Source organism: Corvus moneduloides, chromosome 5 (genome assembly GCF_009650955.1).
Source record: "Corvus moneduloides isolate bCorMon1 chromosome 5, bCorMon1.pri, whole genome shotgun sequence".
Taxonomy (NCBI): Eukaryota; Metazoa; Chordata; class Aves; order Passeriformes; family Corvidae; genus Corvus; species Corvus moneduloides.
Genome location: NC_045480.1, coordinates 22,770,826 through 22,794,566, shown reverse-complemented (window position 1 = coordinate 22,794,566; position 23,741 = coordinate 22,770,826). Strand labels below are relative to the sequence as shown.

The window sequence follows — 23,741 nt, the reverse complement described above, 5'->3', positions numbered from 1 at the left end:
CTCCATGCTGGTGCAGAGCAATTGTTCTGCCATACACCCTCAGCCCTTGAGCCATGCTACGCCCTGGCAGCGAAGAAGCCACCAGCACGGTGAGCACGGCCCCTGGAGCAGCAGTGGCAGAGGAGCCTTCGCTGGCCACAGCTGAAACCCACTGGTGTCAAGGGAGACACACCCAAACCTGTCTGGGTGAGAGGCTCCCCCGTGGGCAACTCCATGAGGGTGGCACTGCACCCCAGGTGCTCGGGGGCCATTGTGACACGCGATCAATGCCAAGCAAACGCGTCAGGAAGTCACCTCAGCCCGCCCCGGGCCCTTCAGGACACGCTGCCCCGCGCCCATCTCACCCTCTCGCTGCACCCCAGCGTTGCGGTTGCCGGGCTGTGGGGGCAGGGGGGTGGCCGGGCTCAGGAAACCACATCTGGGAGTTGTAATATTAAACTAATGCCTGGGGCGCCCTCGGGGTAATCCCCACAGGAATGTGTAAGAAACGCCTTCGCATCTCGTTAAAGCTGGACACGGGCACCCCTAGCTCAGCGGTTCCCCACGGCACCTCCGGCAGGGCGGGCGCCGCGGAGCAGCACCGCCTCAGGCCGGCGGCCCCGCGCAGGCGCCGTGCGGGCAGGGCGCGCCCCGCTGCCGCTGGGCCGGGCAGGGCGGCGGCGGCCGCTCCGCTGCCAAGGCGGAGCAGTGCGGGAACGGCGTCGGGAATGGCTCCGGCAGCGACCGGTGGGATCCCGCCGACTGCGCCATCGCTGGGCCTGACGGGTGACTGGCTGGGCAGCAGCTCCGCTCTCGGTGGGTTGCTGCGGCCTCGGTCCTTCGCCGCGGTGGGACGCTTCAATCCGCGACCCCCTCGTTCCCCGCCGGCGGCCCTTGCGGCTCTCCGCGGGCTGCGACCTCGCTGGGCAGTGCGGCCTCACTTAGCCGCTCGGATGTCTCGGCTGACCCCGCTGCTTCGGCTGGGGGCCGACGCTGGCTCCTCGGGGTCCCTGGCATTCGAGTCCCTGCGGGGCCCGCAGAGATCGGCACGGCAGGGGCGCGTCCGCCTCCGCCCTAGCCCCGGGCAGCCCGGGGGAGCGAGCGGGAAAGAGGTCAAAGAGGCTCCGCGGCGGCAGCGGCTGAAGTTTCTCCCGCCTGTCAGCGGAGCGCGGCGGGGGCGCTCGGGGCGGGCGCTGCCGGGTCCCGCTCGGGCGGGCTGGAGAACCGGCGCGGGCTGCGAGTGCTCCCAGCGATCAAACGGCGCTTACTGACACGACACCCCGGCCTGTTGATGTAGTCGGCTTTGGCCCGGAGGTGCCGGGGGGGAAAAAAGAACGGTGATTAGCGATACGAGTTCGAGTCTGGCAGCTCCTCCGTAGTTGATTCGCTTTAACTGGAATCGGATGGCTTTTAAGATAGAAGTGCATTAAAAAGTTGTTTCTATTTTACCCTCACTTTTGAGGTTAAACTTGGCTTAGCGTTTAGGTTTTGGAAGTGAAAAGTTGACTGTAACCCTTGAGAACTCTGAAGAGCCCTCGCACACATACAATCACCAGAGGAAGTTTGTTTAAAATGGCATTTTCTTTGTTTATGTCTAACCCCAACTGTTACGGTACTAATAATCTTAAAGTGAAACCGAATTTCTTGCCTGTGTAGTCTGAAGCGCTTTCTTTTGTGCATTGTCTGTGATGCTGAAACACTTGTATTAAAAATTGATGTGCATTTCCACTTTCAGCTTGATCAGCTGTATTACTTTTGGATGGTATGACATCGGTAAGAGTGTACCAGCTTGTTTGAGAGTAAACGTTCAACTTAGTGGAAAGATGGTCATAGTTACTAGCAAACAATAAATCCAGAAGTATTTCTTGTCTTTCTGTGGTTCCTTTTGTGTATTTGTGTATTACTTGGTACAGGCAAGCTTGATCAGAAGGGTTCGAGGTAACTACTACCTGCTATTTATTTTCTGAAAGCAAGAAGAATGGAAGGCTTGTTGTTCAGTGCATGCTTTAGGAGAGTGGAAAGAAATAAGTACCATTAAGCATCTTGAATTTCATATTTGTGTTGACTGGTAGCTAGTGGTAGCTGCTATCTAAGGACGTGAGGTTTTCTGTGCAAAGGTAGGAGGAGGAGGAGAGAAATTGTGGATTTTTCTTCTCTTCTTGGTCATCACCATATATATATATTTTTTTTAACAGTTAAAAAAATAATTTGCTCTTTGGTTGTTACTTAAGCATATTACTGCATGTTTATACATGTTGTGATTACTGTACAGTTTACCTACTACTGATATCTTGAAGAGGCTGTAAACACATGTTTTAGTAAATGAAAGGACGTGTATAAATAGGCTTATACAGACTTCTTACAAATGTTTATACTCAGGATTGCTTTATTGGGCTTGAAGGCAGTTACGTGGGTGGAGAACTCTTGGTATGCTATGTGCATTTGTAGGATTTAATAATTATAGCAGCAATTTAGTAGTGTATCTAGGTGAATAGGATTGTACTTAGGCTAAAGGTTGGCAAGTCTGGCAAGAGATGCAACAGCTATGAAAGAATTTTCTTCTCAGCGTTTTACAAATGCTTTCTGCCAATGTATCTTCTGTATCTCAAGATCACAGTATACCTCTTCACACTAGAGATATATTGTTTTGGGCTAAAATTGATTTTTGACTCCTGTAAACCAGTGAGGATTGTTGTTAGCTTGCATAAGTCCATTGATATAATGTGCCTGGTGGCATTCATTTAATGCTGCTCACTAGATGCCAATTGCGCTTGCAAATTCAGTGATATGCAATAGTTCTAAATAGCTGATGTCTCCAGGAAGGATTTCATTTCATTGATTTTTAATGGCCATACTGGTGAAATGTGCTTTATTAAATGTACTGTGGCTGTTTGCAGAGTGTGTTTTATTTGAAAACTGAAATTTGAGGAACAGTTTTGCAACAGAAATGCAAATGTAAAGCACCAGTTCTGTTTACTTTTGCTATAGGAGCTCTATGCTGCTCAAGTAGTGACCAAAGCCATTACACCATAAGCACTGCAATTTAGTAGTGGTAAACAGTGAACCATATAAGCTTTTTGTCTCTGTATATGCTAATGCAGCATTATCAACCACGTGTTGTGTTGCGCAAAGAAGAGACTAAATCTGTCGCTTCCCTTTATATTTAAATTTTTCCCTTTTTCAACAGGACAAAACTGCTCTATATACTGTTAATTTATTTTTTTTCATTGCATTCTAGATAATGTCAGATACCTTCATGGTGTGTGGCGACTGATGATTTATTAGGTTTGGTGTTCCCTAACAAGCTCTCTCTGGCTGTATGGGAATTGCAATGCTTATTGCAATTATTTCAGCACTCAAAATTATGGAGTCTTTTATGCATTTTACAGTAATACTTCTAGCTGTATTTTTTTGGTGTGAGTAGGACCTACCTTACATAGCAGGTACCTCCTTTCTGAATCCCCACCCTACCCTCAGGCTTTCAGAGAAGCCAGCCTAAAACTTTCTACAGACAATTTATTGAATTTGTTGATAGGGTGTGTAATTCAGAAAAAATTGGCATTAGTAAAGAACTTGTCAGTGCGGAGACTTGCCTCTCAGAGTAGAAAGCTCTCTTTCCAGACCTACTGCAAAATTTGCCTACAGTCAAAATTTTTGTAGTGACTTTGGTAAGCCAGAGACTTTGCCTCTAATGTAAGGACTCCTAGCAGGCTCCAGCCTGAGTTACTATGAAAAGCTCAGTGTTGGGTACCATGGATGCTGTTTGGTATTATGTTCAGGTGGGTCATGCCTGAGACTTGATGCCTGTGTCTTATTATTGGTGTTCACAATGTAGGTGTACTTAGAAGGAGCTTTAAAGAAACATGGCTGGTCCTTCTGCTCACTTTCTTGAGACACTGCTTTTGACAGATCTAACAAAGGTTTTGAGATCTGTTCTTAATCAGCCCTGCTTAACCTCTAAGGCAGTTGGCAGTGTGTTACTGGTTGTCAGTATGTTCTTTCATCATGTGGCTTCCTTTTTGTCATCTCACTTCCTGCTTATTTCACTTCTGGTTGTAGGTTCTGATTACTACAAGGAAGCTAGAAATTAAGTGGAATTTACAAACGTGTTGAATGTTCTTCTTCGATGACAGGTGTTTTTCTTTGTTACTCACTTTAGGCATATTCCCTGAAGTACAATTTCCTCGAACAATAGACAAAGCAAGTGGTAGGCAATAGGTTTTCTTCACTTAAGGGTTTTTTTCCTCTAGAAAATAAACTTCTTTTAACCTCTTCTTTACTGACTTCTCTAGTTTGTCTGCTCTCTTCTGTAGCTACCACCTCACTAGTAAGGCAGAGAAGCCTGAACGTTTCCTAATTATTTTTTTGTATATGTGTTTTGGGCAGTGATATGTTTTGTCTTTGTGATTGAAATTGCTAGTAATTTCATCGGCTTAGTTTTGCGAAAGCAATTTGGCTGTAGTGTCCACAATAGATAAATACTATTTAAATCAGGTAACTCATAAAAAGTATAGTTAATTTGAAGTTGCATCAAACTGTTCTTGTTAAATTTACTCTCGGTAAAATAATTAAAGATGTGTATTAAATGGGTACATGATTACCATCAGAGTAAATGATTTACCTAAGTGATTTCACTGCTGAGCACTTGAATTAAGAATCTAAAAAAATTAAATTTGACTTGATAATAGAAACCTTTAGTGCAGCTCTAGTAGAATGCTTTATCTCTTGAGTAAGTTGAAGGTACCCAATGAAAGTATACAACTGATTTAGAACTTAGTGTCATTAGTGTTTAATGTAGTTCAAAATACACTTCTTCTAGAGCCAGGAGAGGATGAAGCACTAGGTATCATCATCAAGTATCTTTTCCTTGCAGGGGGAGCTGGTGTCACAGTCTGCCTGACCATTTCTCATTGTGGCATTGCCACAAAAAGCTTAAGCAATGCTTTGATTATGCCCTTTTAGCAGCAGTGCGTAGGTCTGTGTGATGAATTGAACCGGAGGTGATCCATATATGAAAGAAAGGAAAAGACAAAAAAAGCGCCAGAAAACCCCCCAAAAGAACCAAAACCCACTCATGCAAACAATTTTCCAATTATTTTGAACCTTAAGTGATTGCCCTGTTTCAGCACATGGGTGGACTGGCCCGTTAATGGTGAGGAGGGGGAGAAGTGATGTTGCTACTGAGGCATGTTTTCCAGCTGTGCTTAGCTGAGATGTTTGAACAGACTGTGTGCCATAGCGTAGTATTTCATTTGTCTTGTACTTAACTAGTTTGTGTGTAATCGTATTTAATTTGTTTAAATATTAATTAGCATTAAGGTCAACAATAGTTTGTTTCCATATACTGTGAGATTGATATCTATGTTTCATTTTCATGCCTGAAAGCAGGGAATATGATCCTGTAACTCCTTAAACTTTATGGACAAGAAGTTAGTGAATACATATGTATTTATTTTTAGCAGGTAGATTGCTAGAATAATCAAATTTGTAACAGGTAAACAAAACTTTTTAAAAGGGGTGCCATAAATGATAAATGGCATGGGCATAATGGGCAAAATCCAGAGTAACCAAATAGGACTTTTTACTGGTACAGCAGAGAGAAGATTACATTGTTGTTCATAGGCCACTTCCTGTAAATTAATAATACAAAAACAAGTGGAATGTGCTTGACATTATCAGATGCATGTAGATTATACTTGGGTGTAGTATAGGAGATTTAGAAAAACTGCATTATTTTAATGCTGAGTTGTATATTGCTAGTATAAGAACTAAACTGTTTTGATCTTGGTTATTAAAAGGATTTGTTTTTCAAGAATCTGAGTTGTACTTTAAGCAAGACAGGACTAAGATTAAATATTTCTAGAAATTTCTCATGTGCTTTATGAAAAGTTTGTCTAGGCCATGTAAAAATTGCAATTTAATGAAGGACGAAATAGTTCTTCATTTATCTGCTGACTTTTTACTCTCATATTCTGTTTCCTGAAGGTGCTGTAAATTGTCTTGAGCAATTGCTGAGGTGGAAGAATACTACCATTGTATCTGAGTAACAGTGATTAGAACCAAAATACTTGTCTGAGGTTGCCTATCTTTATATTTTACTTCTTAGGTAAGGATTAAGTAAGGGCAGGCAATACTCAATTACAGTACTTGGTATATATTCATTTTTAAGCAAATGAGTACATGGGATCTGAATTAGTAGCATGAGTGTAATTTATTAGTTACAGCTAAAGCATCAATAAATGTGCTGAATATCACTCCTCAATATTTTCATTTAGATTACATCTTCAAGCAATTTTCGTATGTAGACTGGTATAGAATGACTGATGTATAAAAATGCCAGGACAGCAAAGCACTGAAACAAGTCAGTTCTTTTATGAATTGACTCAAGTCAAGGAAGATTGCTATGGCCTGATTAAAACCATTGAGAAGCAGCATCATACATCATGAGAATGAGATAGACTCTCAACAGTCTGATATAAGCATAATGTGCCTCTAGGGAAAGGGAATAGGGAATGTGCAATCAATGATGTAGCTGTGACATATAAAATATATTGCCCATTCAGGTACTCAGGGTTTGGCTTTGCATTATGTCATAATTGCTGAGGGTTTTGAGGGCAGACTGTGTAGGGTGTTTGATTATAAAAGCTGAGTGCTTTGCTCTACTTATAAGGTTAGACAGCACCAAGTATTTGATTCAGCTAGTTAATTTTTTCTAGGATATTTTTGCTTTGCTTGAGCTGGAATTTTGCATCTCTGAACAAAAAATGAATGGCATCAAGCAGTTTCTGGACTTTGTGTAAATGAACTGTTTTTATAGAAATGTTATTGATTTAATGTTTTACTAGTAATAAGCAAAATACTGTGCTATTGTTCGTTTCTTGTTGAATTTTAATAGGAGGTTGAATTTGTAGGTATCTAATTACAACCAAAGAAAAGTCACATAGGCCTATGTCAATAAACTGGTATGTTGAAATATCCACGTTAATTTAATGAATTTTTAAATTAAAAAATTACTTCTAAATATATTTTCCTTCCTAGTTCAAAACCTCCGTAAACCTTAACCCTAATAGTAGACTAATCTATGCTACAGAGTATTCAGTTGATAAATTATGATTTTTTCAACATACTTCTGTCAGTAGAAAAAATGCCAGTACAGGCACAATTCTCCTTTCAACTTGCATGGGCTGCATGTATTCTTTGAGCATTTGTCTAGATTATCATCACGTAGACTGCAGATGAGATTTTAGCTACTGAGGTTTTCTCATTGGTGTTTCATGTGTCAGTCTACAAGCAGAAGTCACAAATCATAAAAGATTATGTAGGAAGAAAAAGAAACAGGAAGCAAAGAAAGTCAAACCATGGTTCTTTACATGCAGACTTTTACAGGTGTTACATACTAGGTAGGCTGGAAATCTCAACTCCAGTGGTTCCTGACAGTTTGCTCTCTTGGGGGGTGGTGATGGTGTTAAATTGTATCTATGTTTTCAGTGGCTGTGTCAAGCTGATGGGGTTTCAGGTTGATGATGTAAAAATAATTGTGTTGGACGTTATCCTTTTTTTAATAGAATCACAGAATGCTAGTGGTTGGAGGGTACCTTAAAGATGATTCAGTCCCAACCCTCCTTGTACCACCTCCCACTAGACCAGGTTGCTCAAGGCCTTATGCAACTTGGCCTTGAACACTGCCAGAGTTGGAGCATCCACAACCTCCCTGAGTAACCTGTTCTAGTGCCTCACTGCTCTCACAGTTAAGAATTTTTTGCACGTAATTAATTATTTTGCCCTTATTGTTTGAACATACTCTGAGACTATGGCTCTGTGTTTTTACGATTACTCTGGGAAACTTTGTTCTAGGTGCACTTGGCTATCCTTGCTCACTGTTATTTCCCCACTTCAGCATACTCAGTGGATTGTCTTAACAGAGGAGTTTGCCAAACCTCAGGCTGTACTGATTCAGTAAAATGACTGCTTAAAAACTGAAGACTTTTTGTGGCATTTTTTCTTAAAACCTGGTGTCTTGGGGTGACCTTATGATGTGTATCCCATATCGCTGATATCTCAGTAATGCAGTTTAAAACTGTTTTCAGGGCTACAGTCTATCGGGAGCAGTGTGAGTGGGGTAGCAGAGAACTGAATGGGAAGGGACCTCCTAAAGCCACTTTGTGTCTGGAGAATTGCAGTGAACCACAACTTGGAAAGCCTGAGGCATGGACCTCTAGCCATGTGATAAGGCCCCCTTGCTCTCTAGGTTTGGTGGGAATTGCCTTGCCATGGTTATGGAGAAAATAAGATACTTGTTTGGGCAATGCATGCCACTTGTGCCACAAAGAGAGGCAGAAAACCTAAAAAGTTGAGTTGGATAAATTTTGTGGCTGTTCCACAAAATAGCTTGACTAGAAAGTGGCTGTTGCTAGTAGGGAGGTGTTTCCTGTTCATTCTTAACATGGATGCAGTGCAACAAAATCCAAAGCATCTGCCTGTTTTTGTCTTGTGTTTGAACATGAAAGGTGCTTATTTATTAATACCCTTAAGAGCTTGTGATGTATACTGTTTCAGTTGGATTTCTTAGATTCTGAGATGTTGTAGTCATCCAAGTAATACTTCTCTGGTGTGGTGGCTTTTCTCCTGCCTCGAAAGTAAATGAAACTACTTTGTTGATTAGCGGGGGACTTTGTTGCTGTTGCTACCTGATGAGTTAGAAAAAAAAAAATTATATTTTGGTATATTAAAGCATGAATTATAGATTTGTAGAATGCAGATAAACTGCATGTAAGATCAATTTTCTCAGTTATATGATTGTATCCCTTACTCTGTCCTGTCTTTTGTTTTCTTGCAGTATAAAACAATTGCAACCTTAAAGTTAAATTGTACATGTTGTTCAATTGTCCAACTCAGGCATACTTTGGAGCTTCTAAAGGTTACGTGTTGGTAAATTCTGCATGCAGTCGTGTAGAATTGCTGGCCTCTTAAAAGTGAATAGCTTTCTCTTTTGGGTTTGAGAACAAACTAGACCATCTGGTTTTGTCCAAAGCAAATATCCTGAGATTTTGCTTTAACGTTTAGTTTTGAGATCTGTTCAGTAATTTGTTTGCATTTCTTTCCATTTTTCTGCATTTCTGCTATTTCTTAAAAAAATATTTTAGTGAAATACTTAATACATCTTTTTTTTCCTTGGTGCTAATTGGGGTTTATCAGTTGTTATTTCGAATAATTTCCATTGTTTCCACTTTGAGCAAGTCTTGTGTATTGCATACTACTCAACTGACAATTCAAGACTGTTCTGAAAAATTCAGAAATATTTTAAAATAAAAGGTTTACTGTTTCTAGAGGAATAAGGAAAACTAGGGTAAATACCAAACTGAAGTTTTAACTTTTCTTCCCTGTCTGTCACCTTACTGGTGTTTCTTGAATGCAACTTAGTCATGCAGCTGGTGCAGGAGATTTTTATGGAATAACGCTCTTTCTGCAAGTTTGTGCAGGCTTCCATTTTTTTATTTTTGAAAGGGAAGGATTATTATTCTAGGCATTTGTGTTGTGAAAGTGTCCCTGTCATGGAAATGTTTTTCTCCTGACTCTTCAGTTCTTCAGTGAGTTTGATGAATGGCTTAATTGTGAGTTTCCTTGTCCATTTAAATACAAGTAAATGGAAGATATCTTGAAATATGTGGATAAAAACCCAACACTTTCTGGCTGTCGTTATTACCTACTCAAAAAAATTGTTTTTGGCTGGAGTGGAGGAGAATAATAGAAGGTAGAAATGCAGGAGCATTCTTGCATATTTGGGATAGTAATGTTTAAGTCTTTATTATGTGGGGTGGGGAGTGTGTATAACCTCTAAGGGTTTGCAAAAGTTTTGAGTATGCAACATGTAATTTTGGATTTTTCTGAGCTGTTGAACTTTTTATACTTTTATATTTGATATGGTTGAGAATGTACTGAGTTTTTAGTTTCTTTGTGTATATTGGACATTAAAGTGTGTTAATATTGGAAGAGGTTGCCCAGAAATGTGGAATGTCCGTCATCTAGATGGAGCTTATCTGTGAAACCTGATCTAATCAGTGCTGCTGTTAGCAGCATTTGGACTGATGAACTTCAGATGTCCCTTCTAATGTAAATATTCTATATTTTGATAGGTCAAAATCCCAGTTTATAACATGGGATTTGCATCTGTGAATTTCAGAACTTAGTTGAAACAAAAGTGCTTAATTGTGGATATAGAGTTAGTGTGTGACAGTGCTTCAACTTAAATTCTTTGCAAGAAAAAATAATTCTTTCATGTCCTCTTTCAAGTTTAAATACAAAATGATTTCCAAATCTGAGACAAACAAAGAGTGAGCCCACCTTATTCTGATGAGCAGGGGTAGATGCTCTTTCTTTTGAGAATTCCCACTGTCAAAAGAAAAATAAAAATCAAGGGTATTTCATTCACACCTGATACTTTTCCTGTGCAAGGGTCAATATTAAATCCTGTATTTATTCTCATATTAGGGAAGGATCCATATTTTATTGGTAATTTTGCATGAACTTAGGACTGGAGGAGTGGTATGGCATTTTGCTCACAGATGTGAACAAGGAGCAATGGTGATGTTACTCTTCTGTGAAATATGTGAGCCCTCTATTTGAGATTACAAGCCTGTCAGGCTAGAACATTGTTGGTTCTTCACTGTTATATTGGAGAAATATCACGCAGGCTTTTTGGATGTTAGATGTTTGTAATCGTTTGGTGAAGAGGGAATATCTGCTGTTTCTGGTGTTAAGTTCCCAGCCAGTAGAGTATTGTTGTCGTCATCACAGAAGGTACCTTGCATTGACACTGTGGGGATTTGGTCATGCTTGTAATTTTCTGAATTCTTTCAAGTGATTTACAGTGTATAGTGATAAATGTGTTTATTGATTTACATAGATGGAGAGGTTCCCGGGGTTTTGTCAAGCCATGGCTTACAGACAACTACTTTGACAACTAAAACGGATGGCAGTGATGGCAAGGCTGAACACCTAGAGTATATTGCCTTTGCTTTGGTTCCTGTTTTCTTCATCATGGGTCTCTTGGGGATCCTTATCTGCCATGTCCTTAAGAAAAAAGGATATCGTTGTACAACAGAGGCTGAAGAAGTAGAAGAAGAAAAACTTGATGAAAAAATAGGTAATCAAGTCTAATAAACAAATACCTATTTCTGTACGTTGCAACTACTGTGGAATAATTTATTGTGACACTTCTGTCATTTCTGTGTCTATATTTGACATCAAAGCAGTATTAAAAATAATATTTTTGTTATTATATGTCACTTGGGGTTTGATCGTTGCCAGTCAAAACTAGGAGTGTTCCGCTTTCCCATGCAAGTCTGCTAACATCAAGTAAGAGCTTACAGAGGGATCAAAGTATCAGTATATTTGCTTGCAGCTCCACAGCTGGAGTCACCAGATCATTTTTCTGCATTCTACATGCTGTTAACAACAAAGTATTCGTGTACATAGTGCTAGCTGAGAAGTGGCAAAAAGCTGCCATTTAAAGCCTAAAATCTTAGTTTTATGTTTTGCAATCCTAATTTGTTCCTGTTGTGCTGTCATTCTTATCTCACCTCTCTTTATAAAACCAAGCCTTTGGACTGAATATCTTCATTCTGTTTTAAGTAATGCTTGCTGCTTATAATTTTTTCTTAAAGTTACCGTTGTTTCTATCCTAATGTTTGTTCATTTGTGCCCTAGTTTTTATTGTTCTGTATTCCCATCTATTCTTACTTGGGGAAAAAAAGGGTGGTATCATGTGGGAAAGGCTACAGTAACCTGGTATAGCATTTGTAAAATGTAAGTAAAAACAAAAGTCAAGTCACTTGTAAATACTCTGGGCCTTTTCCTTTCTCCCAGTTAATTTCTTTCAGTAGGTTCATAATGAGTGCAAATGACAGTGGCTCTGTGGTAAGGGTAGACCTATGTGGTGCAATAATGATGTGTCAGTGTGTTCTTAAGCATTAATTGCCTGGGGCATCTGTGCAGTGAGTGGAATTGTCTGGTCTATTAGTTCCCGAGTGGGACAGTGAGGTGTGTGGTAATGAAATGGGGACATCCCCTGTGCCTCAGTGTCAGGATCCAGCTGTGTCTAAGTTACATTGCAAAGTTGTGGGTATTAAGATGAAGCGTGGGGACAGAGATGGGGAAACCTCTAATTTACTACCTAAGAGAAGAATTTAGAGTCTAGCGTATCAAACTTGCCTCAAGCCCATTTTTTAAATAAAGTATTACAACAATTATTAGGGAAGGGCACAGTTTTGCCTCTTCATTGTTTTAGTTCCCCCATTAATCTTCTTCAGCCTTTGCAGGTTATTTTAGGGAAGCTTTTAATATTGTTAATGGGTGCATTCTGTTCCAAAGTTTTCAGATTTTTTTTTTAAATCAATCAATTGTTTTGTCCTTGTAGATGTGGTGAAAAACTTAAATTGGATCCCCCCTCATACTAAAAGCCAATAATACCTGTTTTAGAATAGTGACTTGAGACAGTTTAACGATTTGTTTTGGGTTTTTTCTCCCTATTATTGGGATTAGAAATGCTGCCCTCTTGTTTGTCTATTCCTTACTAGCTAGAGAAGGAATTTTGAAGTATGTTTGTGAAAATGCTGATCTTATTTAATTCTTAGGTGAATTTGTCAGGGCTGCTGTACAGAGGATAAACCTGTGTTCATATTTTTACTGCATAAGGACGATAAAGTCTTATCTAAGCTTTCCCTCCATAATGGCAACAGATCTTGCCATTTTTTAAAAATGTAGTTTCTTTTGTTGTGTGTTCAGTTTTGGTTGTGACTTTTTTTATCATTATTTTGTTTTAAAATAGTTCAGTTCTTGATTCATAAGGCCAGGATGCTGACAACATATTTATTTCTTTGCACAGAAATGAATGAATCTATGCATGAGAATAGTGACACTGTGGGACAAATTGTTAACTACATCATGAAAAATGAAGGTATAGTATTGTGACATTGAAGTTATCAGCCCTTGTGATAGTTTTCTATAACAAGTATGTTTTTTCAGATAGTCTGATATATGGTATGTTCATGTGCTTTCATTTAATAACCAATTTGTTCATTCTTAGCTCTTTGAGATTGTCTCCACAAGGCAATTGCTTCAAGGACAATAGGGAAGTTTCTTGCTTACTTGAAAATTGTTTTGTATGGTAAATTCAGGTAATGCATTTACAGATATTTTCACTCTTTAGGTATTTGGGTTTTTTTTGGTTCAGCCTTTTGCTTTGTGTGTGAAGTAGAAGCTCAATGTTGCTTTCTTAGTAGTAGTGTTTAAAGCCTGTGGAAACTTTTATGTTTGACTAGATTAAACTTCTTGTCCTGAAATGATTCTTGCAGCTCTTGTCTGATGAGAGGCTTGTGCATAACTGAGGCAATTGGGTCCATAGCACTAATGTTGAATTCTGTACGTGGTATCCTCTTGTGTCTGCAAAGTAAAGGATAAAGAGGATGTGACTGAGAAAATAAAATCATAGTTAAGCACCCCATGGAATGCTTGATTAGTTCAGAATGTATTTGCCCAATAGAAGAAAAGTTTAGGAGACTGGATGTTTTTATAGGATAAGAGCATTCAGCCTTTTATTTTTACATTTGTATAAATCAGAGTTTTAACCATTGAACTGGATTTGAGTTACCTCTGAATGAAGACTAGTCCTCTGGAAAAGTGGTGGTTTTGGGTTTGCATGTGGGGTTTTTTGGGTTTTGTTGTTTGGGCCTTTTTTCTGTTGTTTGGTTTTTTTTTTTTAGACTATTAGTGCTTTGAGCTTGTGTGTTTTTCCTTGAGATTGGGATTAAGTAACCCATATGTTTTGATAAGAAGTGAGAAATTAAAAGCTCTTGGCTGATAATGAATTTGCATTTTGTAGGGCTCACTTAAACTGATGTTTTTAATCTGAAGTTGTGTTAAACGTCTGAGGTGGTTCAGAGATCTTGTTCAAGAGTTTTGTTTAGATGGCTGTGTTTCGTGGCGTGTACTGGGGTGGAGCGTTGAGTGCAATATGAACTGCAATTTTAGGAGCTCATGTTAAGACTATCAATAGAATTACATTAACGGGGTTTTTTTCTGCGGTTTTCTCTTACACTTTTTTGGAGATATACATAATGCAGTCATCTTTCTTTTAGATGAAATTTCTTTGAGGAACTTTAATTTTGGTTTTGTTTTTTTTCTAAATCTAGAACCGTTCACTTTTAAGAGTTCTGTTTATTCTCATTGCAGCAAATGCTGATGTGTTAAAGGCCATGGTAGCAGATAGCAGTGTCTTTGAACCTGAAAGGTAATTACTCCTCATTTTAATGCATGTTTCCTGAGGCAACTAAAAAGATACCCTTTCAAAGGATTTTGTTTCCTGAGCACTTCTAAGACTACATCGCTTGCTTGAGTTACCAGCTAAGAGGATAATACTTTGATTTTCTGTTGTTTGAGTCCCTGAATTTTAACATATACCCTAGCTTAGTGACTGGCTCTTCTGGTTATGTGTTTTAGCTGCATGATACAGTTTTACTGCATTTTGGGCTAAAGATTTACAGATGCTGCAAATACTGGTTTACTTGAGGGTGAAGTTATGTCCAAAGTTACTCTGACTTCAAAGAACAGAACAGCACTCATTTCGTCTGTATAGAATCTAACTTATAAGAGACATCTCTTTCTGTGTCTCCTTTTGGTTTACTTTTTTCTTTATAATTGTGGAAATAAACATTGATTGACCTATCTCTTAGGTTTTTTCACCGCACACCTGTTTTAGATAATTATGTAGAGAAAGCAGCTCTGCCTTAGATGCACTGTATGTGTAAAAGAACTTATAGATGCGTCATATGTGAAAAGGTGCTTGTATCTGTACATGAGTACTTTTAGCTATATCTGTACTACTCTCAGTGCTCTTCATATATAACCCTGTGTTCATATTCAATGCAGAGGAGATGAAAGTTCAAGTAGTATTGTGTTACCTATAAAAGAAGTAGGACTGTATCGTTACAGCAAAACAGAGTTGAGTATGCAAAGTTAAATGTGTGTTCTAATGGTGAGAGGCTTGGTTATTGAGAAAAACCCTGAATTTCCAGTGGGATTTCTTCTCAACTATAGGTATTTTTCTGTGGTGCTGTAGAAATATTTGTTTGAATTTTTTGCATAGGCATGTGTCATGTTGTCTTGGGAGTTTTAGATCATCGTTTCAGTGATAAAATATGAAAAGTAAGGAGGAAGGAAAAATGATTGCTCTTCCAGAATTTGATAGATACTCCTGAAGCTTTTGTAATTGAGTAGAAATCCACTGTAGTTTTTTTTAAGTTCAGTGCACTATGAAACTTTCTATTTATAGCAATCGTAATGGCTGAGTAAAATCTACACTTCTCTCATCTGAAGCCATTAGTTCTGTCTTTGCTTCAGATGCTGAACAACTTTTACTTCCCTAATAGTGTTTTCTTGTTTATTTGAAGACCATTAAATATCTCCTGTCAATATTTTTATTTTGACAATAAGCATCCAAGTAACTCCAGTCTTCTCTGGCATGTTTTACTTCTTTTATTTGTTCTTTCTGTTCCCCTTTGGAATCTCTTCCAAAGAGTCTGTTAGTATTTTTCTTGAAATGACATTTCTAAACCTGCACAGTGGGATCAGATATGGCATGATTAATGCTGAGTAATGTAAATTTAGGTTCACAAGTTATATTTCTGTTATTTCCACTGTTAAGTTGTCCTTTTTGAGCAAGAACATTGTTAATGATTCATGTTCAGCTCATGATCCTCTTTTTCTGAAGAATGATCATCTGTCTCGTTGCTTTTTAATCTAGGTTTGTGTAAAGGTTTTCTGCTAAAACACTGAAAATTTGTGTTGCCCTTACTAGAATACATCCATTTTTTTTAGTAAGATTTGTGTATGTGTGAATGTCTTTCACATGCGTGTTCTGCTCTCATCATTCTAATTTCTTATCTTGACCTCTGCAAGTTACTATGGATGACCCAAAGTCTATGGGTACTTTAGTTGTTCTTCTATTCTGTTACCCAGTGAACTATTTAAAACACTGAGTATCATCAGGACCAAAAAGACCCCATTTAGTGTGTCTTTCCAGTTTCATAGCAACTACAGATATATCACTTTCCGTATGTGTTTTTCATTTTTTTTTGTTACAAGGTATGCTGCCTTACTCTACAGTTATTTCACCTTTCATGGTCTCTGGCCTGCTTTAGGGGAATTTGTTACAAGACAGTGTCAAAATGGATGCTAAAGTCCAAAAAAAGTACATCTGGTTTCTATCTCTGCTGTCTGTTTGTCTGTTTTAGAAGAAAATCAGATTGGTTTGATTAGTTGTTCTCAAATGCCTTTTGGAGGTTGTAGTGCTTTTTCTTTCTTTCTAGGTACTTACAGTTTTATTTTTTTCCCCCCTGAAACAGAATGATCTGTTGTTTCCTCTTGTCATTGTGGTAGACATTTTAGTTTTGCCTCCTTTCAATGTTGTGGGACTGTGCTCTTCTTGTGTGAGTTTCTTGAGATCTTGTAATAATTCTGAAATACTTTCTGTAGTTCTCCAAGGTAGTTCTTTTGTGACTATAATCAGCTTATTAAATGTTGTCATCAGTATAAATTCATATAACTTGTTCTCTTCTACTCTAACCTGATTTTTTTCCCTCCTGATTTCCTTGTCTTTTGTGTTAGTTACCTTAACCACATGATTGCAGCTGAATTAATTCGTGAAAGTGATTCTGATAATAAAATACACTATTGAAGGGAGCCTTAAGCTGGACATCCTCACAAATAAATGTTCCCTGTAAAAACTAGATATTCACTAGACATAACGGAAGGTTGGATTTCATACTTTTTCCTTTTTGAGAAACAGTATTCTGTAGTAAGTGTTAAATTTTCTTTATTTCTTTTTCCTACAGCCCATTATCTCCTACCTCTCCTGAGAGTCCAATGAGTCCGGGGACTCCTTTGTCACCGGGTGTTGTTCCGTTCAGACACAGCTGCAAAGGCCATCACTTCCATACTGTTGGAGGAGTGGTAGAAAAGGATGTTTGTACTCGCTGTAGTCACAAACGATGGCACCTTATAAAACCAGCTCAAAAATCTAAAGAGAACAGAAGAAGTCGTATTGGAGAAGTTACAGTCCTTTCTGTGGGAAGGTAAGGCTTAGGTCCTTTTGTTGTGTACTTCTCTTAGGAGTGCTACAGTGGCTGGTGTTGGATCAGATATTCACTGATTCTGCTCTGTTTATAACATTGGTGATTTTTTTTTTATAGCCTTGTTACTATTAGACTGAAGTTATTTCTGGAAGAAGTAAATCTGATTTTCTTTTCTTGTTTTTTTTTAAGAACTGTGTAAAAAGATGGACATTTATGATGGGTATAAATCTAAGGCTCTTGCTTGATTGATACAGGCTAAAAAGAAACAAGAACTGCATACTAATAAATTTATCTGAATTTGGTGTTTCTCAAGTAAGTGTGAGGCTATAGAAACCACTTCATTCTCTTTGTTATTTTTAATTCCTCCCTTATGTTGTAGTTGTCTTTGAAAATTGCTGTTGCAAGAAGTGGTATGCAATCTGTGGATTCTGGCTTCAAAACACAGTTGCCTGAGAAAGTGTGATTCAGGAGTAGTGAGTACTGGAAATACCTGCAGGTAATAGGAAAGAAGATGCTCTGAAGTGAAGCAGGGTCCATGTCTGTTTTGACATCCTGTTCTTGGGACCTGAAAGTTTGTTCCTGGCCATGCTATTGGCCCTGAGAATGTTCTAACTGATCTCTGGGGAAACACAAGTGAACTTTCTTTTGCGCACCTCAGATTTCGAGTCACCAAAGTGGATCACAAGTCAAACTCCAAAGAACGGAAAAGCTTGATGTCTGTTACTGGCGTGGAGAGTGTCAATGGTGAGATGCCTGCCACACCTGCGAAACAGGAAGTGAGCGAAGCACCTGCCTCACCTGTGAAACAGGAAATGCAAGAGAGGAGAAGCTCGGAGTAAAATGCAGGTATCAAACATTTTAATATTTGGAACTCATACTGAAAGTATTATGTTGTGAAATACATAAAAGTAATCAGTGAAATTGAAAATATCAGTTCTGTGTGGAAACCTGTCTTTCAATTTCAAAATTTTCTACACAAGTCTGCAAAAATTACATTTTATCACTCAGTGAATGATAAATTAATAAAAGCTTTTTTATCCATCAAAGTCTTATCTAAACTTTGTAATTAGAGTAAGTGTTGAAATAAAAACTTCTTTGTGGGTATGGCATCACTAGTTCAACAGATAAAATGTCTGCATGTTAATTTTTTTGCAATAAACAATGGCTCAGATTTAGTGGCAGCATGTTTATCGCCCAAAACAAACAAGTGCTACTGACAGTTGTATCACTGGAATAACTACAGTTATTCAATAACTACAGCTGCTTCCTTATGCTTGCTGCTTTGTACTGCATGCTTGTATAAGATGGTTGCTTACTAGATACTTCTCTGATAGATCTGTGGAGCTTTGACTAATGGCAATGGAGAGACATGAAACTCTGGTCTCACAGGGATCTAACTAAGCCAGGCGGTTGGGGTTTTCTTGTGAGTCGTTGAACTTCAGTGAATTGCTTGAGTTACTCTATTATGCATGTGAAAAACACGTCTGGCATGGTTTTGAAGTGCAACCCTAACTGTGGCTTTTTTTTAACAGTTTAGATAGTTGGGGGGGAAAAAACCCTGGAAGTTAATACGGTTTGCCTCTGTTTGATGACATGCTGATGGATGATATGAAGGGGAAAGGTGATTTTACACAAATGCGATTCAAAATTCAGACTTGACCCTTGAGGAACAAAGGTTCTGTGGTGACAAGGTACTGGAGGAAGTGAACAAAGTGCATGGTGCCAAACTCTCTGTATGCTGAGAGAGAGGGTAAAATTATGTTGTGTCAAACTACTGGTAACTTCAAACAGAAGAGGGAAATGCATAAGAGGAAATTGGGTCTGTTTAGAAAAGCAACAAGATTCTAATGCCCTTGAGTGTCTTGAGGTTAAAGTAGAGAGCTGATATGCAGTGGGGTACTTCCTCCCAACCCTTACTGGCAGCACAGGTTTGACTGTTGAACTAAGCTGAGTGTATTTGTCTGGCCTTTATGTCTCACTGTGTATCACTATATTATACCAGGGTTTTTTTTAACCATTGCTATAGAGGAAGAGAGACTTGGAGATTTGGTATGCTTCCAAATATTAAAAAAGTTATGGAGGGTAATGAAGTAAATTGATTTTTTTTTTTTCCAGTGAATAGGAAGACAAATGATAGGCTAAATTGCAAGAAGGTGGAGTTCAGGTTTCAAAAATTAAGAAATTGGAATAAGCATCTTTATTGCTGGACATATATAAGAGCAGACTGGACAAATGCTTGTCTATGCTGATGTGCTGCTGTTTCCCTTTTTGTTCTGTATCACATTTTGGTAAATCACAGCTGCCTAGTGGCTGCTGTTTCATTGTTGCAGTGTAATCTGTGAAGGATCTACAGATGTCAGTGAAAGGCAGACTGCACTCTTATTTTCTGATTCAGAATAATGTCCTTGTGCTCAGGGTTTTTTTATGTTGGTGTGGTTTCTATTTCTTCCCTTTTTAAAAATCAATATTTGCTAAATGCAATAGGAGATAACATCTTCCTTCACTGGATTGGCATTTCCATGCCCAGCTAATTGTTTTGTTAGTTCTGTGACTATTTTTATTTCTTCCCTGTATCTTTAGTGGGAACATCATCAGATTGTTCATAATATGATTTTTTTTATTCTACTTAAAGGCAAGCTAGTTATCTTCTCTTTAAGCATGAGAAATAGAAAGAATAGGGCATTTATGAAAATAAGTTTTTGTGCACTTTGATTAAAAAAACTGCATTATTTTGAAATCACTCAAAATGTTTTGTAGTCCAGTTTTTTTATCTAATTTGTTCTTTCCTCTCCTAAATAGGAAAGATGTTCCCTGTAATTATCTAAAAGTTTCATAAATTTGAACCATTACTACTTTAATTTAAAAATAAGTTGTTCTCTACAGAGATATTATAGTAAAGCTGTAAAAAAAATTGTCCATCTATGGCAGCTTTTTATTGTAGAACTTCCCTTAGGATTAAAGTTTTTCCCCTTCTGAAGACAAATGTTCTAATAGCAGAGAAATGTCTCAGCAGAATATTTTAATGGTCTCTGCAGTCCAACAGAGCTATTTAGTAAATCCAGGAAACTAGCCAGATCTCTTTGATGTGCACTAGAAAAAATAAACAGATCTTGTTTGAAAGCATATGATTCTGTTCCCTAGCATGGTTCTAGAGCAGTTTTTGTCTACTGGCATGAGAAGCTGTTCACGTGTAAACAGGTAGTAGTTAGAGCTTTACTTCAACTACTTATTTCAGACTTCTAATAAATTATTGTAGCCCAGTTTACTGAAACTGAGTAGATAAACAGCATTTAAGACTTCTGTGCCTCTAGTCTATACATTTGATTAAAGGTTATCGTTTGGGGGGCTTTGACTCAGATCTTCAGATGCAGAGGAAGAAGGCAGACATAAATGTGTGTTTAACTGCTTCCAGAAAAGGTTTTTCTGTCATTCAGAGGCAGTAGATTTGTGCCTTGTGGCTGACTTTAACCATTGTTACTGAGACTTGCTGTGTGAGGTGGAATTCCTGAGGTGGACAGTCCCTGAACAGAGTAGCATTGCTGATTGCCTGTATTCACTGCTACTCTCAAGTCCAGGGTTTTTTTTTCCCCTAAACTGACATGTTTTGAAGTGACCTGTACAGTGTTTCAGCTTATCTAGTGTCTTGCTGGCTACATCATTTGAAGTTGTGGCATGTTTTCTCTATGTCTTCAAGGTCCATGTTCTCAGCAGACTCCATTTCATCAGTTAATTTTATTTCAAATACGCTTACTGGCACATAAAAAGAGTAGTAGATACACAGCTGGTAACTGAAGTCAAAACTTTGAGTTGAGCTCTTGCACATCCATTTTAAGCTACTGGATAAACAAAAACTGGTACCGGTACACTGAAGCTATGTAACATTTTCCATTTCTAGTGCTTTGCACTGTGGTGTGATTTGTCAGTTTGTCCGTGTGTTTGTCCATGCATTTCAAGAGCACTAGATCAATTTTTAGTTCCTCTTTAGGATTTCACATGCTAAACTTGGAATGCATGGCAGCTACTTCATGCAGTTGTGGCTTTTTTTTTTCCATGTCAGAGCACCTGCTAACTTTTTAATTGGTGTGTCCATACTAAAACTAATTTTGCTATTTAGGTTTATTTTTAGAATTGTTTTCTTCTCTTACAGGTGGAACTTTTATAAGAAGATTGTCTGCAAGCACTTTGGAGAAAATCGAAAACTTGCAAGAGATGCACACTATTTAAGGAAATGTATTTATGGCAGTGTAGGATTTTACAAGTTCTGTGATGTCATTCCTGCAAGGTTAAATACTTCATGGTTTTTGACCAGTAAAATAGTAAGATTTAGGCACTTAAATACTGTTGAACTGTGTGGACATCATAACGAATGGCTTCGTCTTGGAAAGAAAACAAACATACAAGTTTTTGGACAGGAAAGGTAAAAGCTTTGTCAAGTCTTAAACTTTTTTTGTACTTAGACAAGCATTTTTAATGAGCTCCATGTCAAGAGTAATACAGTTACGTCGTGGATAAACTGCATTCACCCCAGTGGTCCATCTGGATTTTTCTCTGTTCTGCCCACTCCAGAATTGACAAGTGTTTGCTGAAGATAAAAGCCAGCCTTTGAAAGATGAAAATATTCTTTTAATCTGTTTGTACTTGTTTGTAGTCAAGTAAAACATACAAGGAAATAATTATGTCAGCCAAATCTCCATATGTGCCTTTAGTATATAAGACCTCGAACTCTATGCAGGGTACTTCACAGTAGAGACTGGTTCAATTAAATGCAGATTAAATTAAATTAAATTGTTGTTCCCCAGACCCATACCTCTGCCTTACTACTTAACATAGGCTGAAGAGCATCTTTTCCTATGCAGTTGGATGAGCTCTTGGTGAGGTTACTTTCCTCAAGGCCTTTTGTTCTCCTGTTTTCTTGTAACTGCTCACTCGTATTTGAAGAGTGCCTAATAGTTTTGCTTTTCTTTTTTTGTTCTTACCCACAGGTTCCTTATTAAGCTAAGGCAACATATTTCAACCCTTAGATAAGGATATGGAATATTTGGCATTAAAAATTTTATGGAATATATACTAAAGTGCTTCAGAGTGGCTTTATTGGACTGAGGGTAGCTGTATTCATTGGCACCGAAATCTTAACCCACTGTTACTCCCTTCATATTTTAAGTGTGACTTAAGGCTAAAATTACCATGATATTTGATGTTAGTTCTTTGTATCTACTTACGATCTCTGCTTTGTCCTGTTACTTGTTTTGGGGAGGGAAATCTCTGTAATACTTCAGCAAACTTTTCTGTGTAATAGAAACTGAAAAAGATCAATTGTTCTGAGTGCCTCAGAATATAAGCTCTAATGTAATGCATTTTAGTAGAGATTGCACTATATTCTGAGAACTGTAACTTAGTCTGCTTTATGAACTCAATGAAAATAAGTGTATGTTTTTGAAATGGATTTATTTTAAATCGATACCTTCAGTCTTTTTAATGCAAGTGCTCTAAACTGTGTTTCTCCTTCATATCTAAGAATTGTGTTTCTTCATTGATTTGTGCAGTGTTTAACAATCAGTGTGTACAAAATTACTCTTCTTGCTTGTGTATTAGTTACTCCCATGTCTTGCCAGGAAACATCAAGCTTTTTCACTTTTGCTGAAAGTATGAGCTGCTGATGGTCTTCCTTCTATATGTATCCCCAAGATACTGACTGGACCTATCAATATGTACTTTTCAGCGATGTTACATTTGCCAAAAAAACCCACCACTATGCAACCAAACTTTGAAAATAATAAATGTTTTATTGTTCTTTTTGAAATGGATATTTTTAGAGATAATTGTCTGTCCTTGAGAACCCAAAATAACTGTTTGGCCAGGACTCTAACTTCAGTGTTTAGCATCCCTGTTCCCATAAATTTAAACTCAGTTTGTGAAATCTCTTCAGTATTTAAGTACAATATAAACACTAACCTCATCTTATAGGCATACATTAAGCTTCGCGTGATTATTTGTGTGAAGAATACCTCTAGAAGATTTAATTAGTATTGGTTGTAGTAATTAGCTTTCAGTTTCCAAGAGATTGATAGCTGCGAGTATAAAATGTTACTGAAAAAAGGGAGCATTGGAGAAAACAGTGGTTTTCAAATAATTTTCAGAAAGGAGATACACAGTTACAGACTGTCCCCAAAGCTTTTTCTAAAAAAAGAGCAGTTTCTCTTGATACTGTATTTTGCTACGTGATGGGTTAGTACTGCAAATAAATGTCAAAAGGATGTCAGAAAGTTTAAACAGTAATATGTATTTTTTTACTTATTTTAATAAGTAGTTTCTGTTTTGATTCCATTGAAAATGCGTAGAATAAAAGGGATGTTGGATATGTAAAAAGTTGTTTACGTGTATAAAGTAATTATGTAAGGTATTATAAGACCTGATATGTGCAAGAATTGAATTTATGCATTGCTACCTAAGAGAGGATTTAGAAACTGTGCCTGTTTTATTGCCTTTAACACTACACTGCTATTTTGTAGGGATATGGATATTGCCATATTAGTCTGCTTTTCCTAAATTTGCATATCAAATGTATTTTTAACAAAATAGTTTATATACAACTTTTATACTACCAAGCAGTAAATAAAAAATATTGATTCTTAA

The 23,741-nt window shown here is 38.0% G+C and overlaps 1 protein-coding gene across 3 annotated transcripts; it reads left to right on the top strand.

The window, feature by feature from the left end:
* Positions 1 to 617: 617 nt before the first annotated feature.
* RELL1 (RELT like 1) lies at positions 618 to 23,741 on the top strand. Of its 3 annotated transcripts, XR_004240195.1 has the most exons (8): positions 618 to 795; positions 10,883 to 11,122; positions 12,863 to 12,934; positions 14,209 to 14,266; positions 16,869 to 17,108; positions 17,767 to 17,954; positions 21,256 to 21,525; positions 22,091 to 23,741. XR_004240195.1 is itself a non-coding variant. In XM_032109128.1 (7 exons), the coding sequence occupies exons 1-6, from the start codon at positions 708 to 710 to the stop codon at positions 17,945 to 17,947; spliced, it is 879 nt and encodes a 292-aa protein (XP_031965019.1). In that variant the 5' UTR covers positions 618 to 707; the 3' UTR covers positions 17,948 to 17,954; positions 21,256 to 23,741. The 3 variants fall into 3 exon arrangements, 2 of the variants coding, with proteins under 2 accessions (XP_031965019.1, XP_031965020.1); XM_032109128.1 differs by having other exon boundaries at positions 21,256 to 23,741; XM_032109129.1 differs by lacking the exons at positions 21,256 to 21,525; positions 22,091 to 23,741 and adding an exon at positions 18,443 to 19,227.

What these genes read in the sequence shown, in the direction of transcription:
- RELL1 (XM_032109128.1), top strand. Translation starts at nt 708, where the DNA reads ATGGCTCCGGCAGCGACCGGTGGGATCCCGCCGACTGCGCCATCGCTG. An exon ending in GGGCAGCAGCTCCGCTCTCG is followed by an intron (nt 796 to 10,882) that starts GTGGGTTGCTGC and finishes TGATTTACATAG; the next exon opens with ATGGAGAGGTTCCCGGGGTT. An exon ending in AGTGTCTTTGAACCTGAAAG is followed by an intron (nt 14,267 to 16,868) that starts GTAATTACTCCT and finishes TTTTTCCTACAG; the next exon opens with CCCATTATCTCCTACCTCTC.